At 36.1% G+C, this 3,835-nt stretch overlaps 1 protein-coding gene across 2 annotated transcripts in view; it reads left to right on the top strand.

Moving 5' to 3' along the window:
* LOC107688455 (collagen alpha-1(XVIII) chain-like) overlaps positions 1-3,835 on the top strand; it is a 41,949-nt gene that overhangs the window by 14,095 nt on the left and 24,019 nt on the right. For both annotated transcript variants that reach the window (XM_016486126.1, XM_016486127.1), the window contains exon 3: positions 2,342-2,889. In XM_016486126.1, coding sequence (XP_016341612.1) covers positions 2,342-2,889 — 548 coding nt within the window. The remainder of the gene's footprint in view (positions 1-2,341; positions 2,890-3,835) is intronic.

Below are 3,835 nucleotides of genomic sequence, written 5' to 3'. Positions count from 1 at the left end.
GGGCCAAATTCTCTGGGCGGGCAAAGCAGAGAAAGGGGAGGTAACCTTTCCCCGTATGACGACATAAAGGGAAGATTCCAGATTGGGCCATCTGAGCTTTCATTTTCTCAAAGGCAAAGCAGGATACCCAGGGCTCGGTTTACACCTATCGCCATTTCTAGCCACTGGGGGACCATAGGCAGGCTAGGGGAACTCATATTAATGATAAAAAACCTCATAAAGTGAAATTTTCATGCCATGGGACCTTTAACTTCTACAAGCTTAAATTGAGTACCAATATAGAATTTACTTTGTTTTGTTTTTTTTTAATTATTGGCTGAACTAACCTTTTCATATAGCAATTACATTTGTTTTTCTGTAGTATTTACTTCACCAAATAATAATTTTTATCAGTAAGTAGAATAAGTTGACATGTAGTTGCAAAGCTTCTTATTGTCAGCAGAATGTCTAAAGTGGACTATCGAAATTAGTGTTGCCATATGTTTTTCCAGCAGGAGAGATTTGCATATGTGAGATGTGTATCATTACCGTCTTATTAGTTTTAATTTATCCAAATGTAATTTGGGTTTAGCTGTGTGTTTGGATCATTACTGAGATTATGGTTCACCCATGTGGTTAGCAGATATTAAAGCGCAGCTTAACTCTGAATGGTTTCTAATTGTGCTATGCCGTTGTGAGAAAAAGATCAGGCTGGTGGTGTTCAGTGAGCCCACTTTTCTCTGAGAATAATGCTAAATCCCTATCACATGATATTATAATAATAGGATTAGGAGCAGGAGGTATTTGGGAAATTGGGGTCGCTGATGGAGCATCAATTGCAGGTCCACCTGCTGATTACAGGCACAAATATGTGAAATTAACCCTGGGGTCCAAACGTGTTTCTTAATTAATATCTCAGTCATGCCATTACTTCATGCAGTCACTGAAGTAATTGTCTCTTCAGTGCATTTGAATGTGATATGAGTGTTGGTCAGAATGAGAGAATGAAACTTTGGTGAAAAGCCATTTTCATTGGTGAAGACACAAACATCCTCATTGACTGTAAATGTATTTAGTTTCTTTGAAGATTTCATAATATATTTTTGTAATGAACTATCTGGAGAGATGTATTATACACTTATGCAATTTTACTCTTTGTCTCTTCACGATATTTGAATGTGATTTGCAGTATACTGTAGTAATTTGTTTTTTCTTAGAAAAGACAAATTACTTTCTTTGTTTTTTCTTTCTAAGAAAGTTAGTTGCTTTGCACTACTGTGTATTTTCAGCACAAACTTCCGTGACCTGTAATTAATTTTATATGAAGAGAATCCTCTCTCTGCTGTACTGAATGCTTAGCTGAGTTATGAAACTCTTTGCTGTCAGACAAACAGAGAATTTGCTAGAAGCCCTGCAGCCCTGTAGAGCAGTTTATTTGGCATTTTACCTCATTATTATCATTATGACTCGTGTCAGATTGAAACGGCAAACATTTCTGAATGTTGTCAATTTGAGGAGTCTTTGGCATTGACTTTGGCATGAACTAATGGGAATGTTTTACTGTCTTCCTAATAATACTATGATACTAAGATCAAGTCCTAGATTTTTGCTCTTGTAGAAGTAAAAAGTGCTTTCAAAATCTTTGCAAAGAGGCTGTATGATGCAACACCTTGTTATTGAAATATACTTAAGGCATTCAATAAAACTTTTCGACAGTTCAATGAAACCTGAAACCTATGGTTTTCAAACCTGTTTGATTTTTCAATAAAAAATTATGTCACAGTTCATTGAAAAATTAAATGAAACAGTTCAGTGAAAATTCAGTTCAATAAAACCATCAAAAATCATGAAAGCATCTCATATTCCAAAATTATAAGTCATCTGAAGCCATATAATGTATAAAGTTTTACATTTAAGTTCTTTATTATTGAACATACTGTATTAAGGAGGGAGAAATTACCAATGAAGCACAATTTTCTGTCTTGTTTCTCACATAAATCTTTTTTTATCTTTTCAGAAGTCTTGGAATATAGAGCATGATTCATATGGGCTGTGTTCCACAGAAGAAATCAAATTATATTAGTTTGCCTTGAGTTGAACTCCTTTTTGGAGCACTGTTTCTTTAATAAACATGAATTGAAACAATGGATTATTTATTTTTTATATACATGAAAAATCTGTGTGTGAAGAACCCTGTTTCTGATCTTCATCGCAACACTTTTGTCTTGTTCAAAAGTTTTTAGATTGTATGTTCATGTATTATTAGGAGAGACATGTTTTCATAAATGTGGGAAGGGATTTTGGGACTGTATATTGTCCTTCATTTGAATGATTCCCCCTGTTACTGCATGTTTTCTTTCAGAGCGAGGGTCCAAGGGTCACCTAGTCCTGACTGAGCTAGTTGGTGTTCCTCTTCCTCCATCTGTGTCCTTCATCACTGGCTACGAGGGTTTCCCTGCTTACAATTTTGGGCCTAATGCTAATGTAGGTCGACTGACCCAATCCTTTGTACCTGAGCCCTTCTTCATGGACTTTGCCATTATTGTCACCGTCAAGCCCTCCAACTCTCGAGGAGGGGTTCTGTTCGCCATCACAGATCCCTCCCAGATGATCGTCCACTTGGGCTTGGCGCTGACGCCTGTGGAGGATAAGACCCAGAGGATTGTACTGTATTACAGCGAGCCAGGGCTTGCAGACACCATGGAGGTGGCTTCCTTTAAAGTGCCTGATATGACACAGCAGTGGTACCGCTTTACGCTGACGGTCGAGAACGAGGAGGTTCGGCTCTATATGGATTGTGAGGAGTACCACAGCGCCCCCCTGAAGAGAAGCCAGCAGCCCCTTATCTTTAAGCAAGGCTCGGGTATCTTTGTGGCAAATGCGGGCAGTACTGGCCTGGAGAGATTTGTGGTAGGTCACCATTTTACATTTTTTCAAATCTCAAAAACCTTTTCCTAATGGGCTTTATCATTTATCAAAGTTTAAACACCTCACAAAACAGAACGAAACGTAAAAGAAGAGCTAAAACCATATTGCCTGGGGTCTTGATCATATGTACCTTCAGTAAATCGACTGGCTCACACTGAAAGACAGTTTTATCATTTATCATTGATCCATGATCAAAAGTTGCTAAAGGTTATTCACAGCTACCTGGAGCAAAGAAAGAGTGTACAAGTACAAACTGTTCAAAAGAGGCAGTGTGCTTTCATTCTGATAATGTTTACTGTGATTATAAACTGACATGGATGGTATATTGACATGACATTTCAATTTATTGGCATCAGTTGATATTGAATTATGCATTGTCATTTTCCCATTTTTTAATGCTTAGATTGCCTTCGCTATAATCTTAAAGTGAATGTTTAAAAACATTAATAATACTGTTAAATTTAATCTTTAGAACATTTTATGTTAAATATCAATTTCTCATGCTATAAATTATAACGTTGTGATGCTTAAATTCACTTTTAGATTTTAGTGTTTTATTTTTATATTTGTTGAATGTTATATTTTATTTAGACAAAATAGTACAGAATTTTAATTTTGTATTTTTTTTTCTATTGAAGCCCATTTCTGACACATAAGAATAAAACTCATGATTTATTAAATAAAAAAATGACATAAAAAGTCTGATTTAGTACTTAAGTTATGAAAAAGCCACAGTTAGGAAATAAAATGTCAAAAATTGTGAGATAAGAAGTCATAATTATGACAAACCAATTTCAGCCAATTATCGGTGCATAGCTACGGAGCCCCTAAAGGGACACGGTGGTGGAAAAAAAATTCGGGGTGGGCGGAAATTTTTTTTGCGTTCTCTCGCAAAACTTTTGCGTTCTCTCGCAAAGATATTTTGCGT

This window comes from Sinocyclocheilus anshuiensis, unplaced genomic scaffold, assembly GCF_001515605.1.
Source record: "Sinocyclocheilus anshuiensis isolate Anshui unplaced genomic scaffold, SAMN03320099.WGS_v1.1 scaffold329, whole genome shotgun sequence".
Taxonomy (NCBI): Eukaryota; Metazoa; Chordata; class Actinopteri; order Cypriniformes; family Cyprinidae; genus Sinocyclocheilus; species Sinocyclocheilus anshuiensis.
Note: the sequence above shows the minus strand (reverse complement) of the source record. Positions and strands in the feature narration are given on the sequence as shown.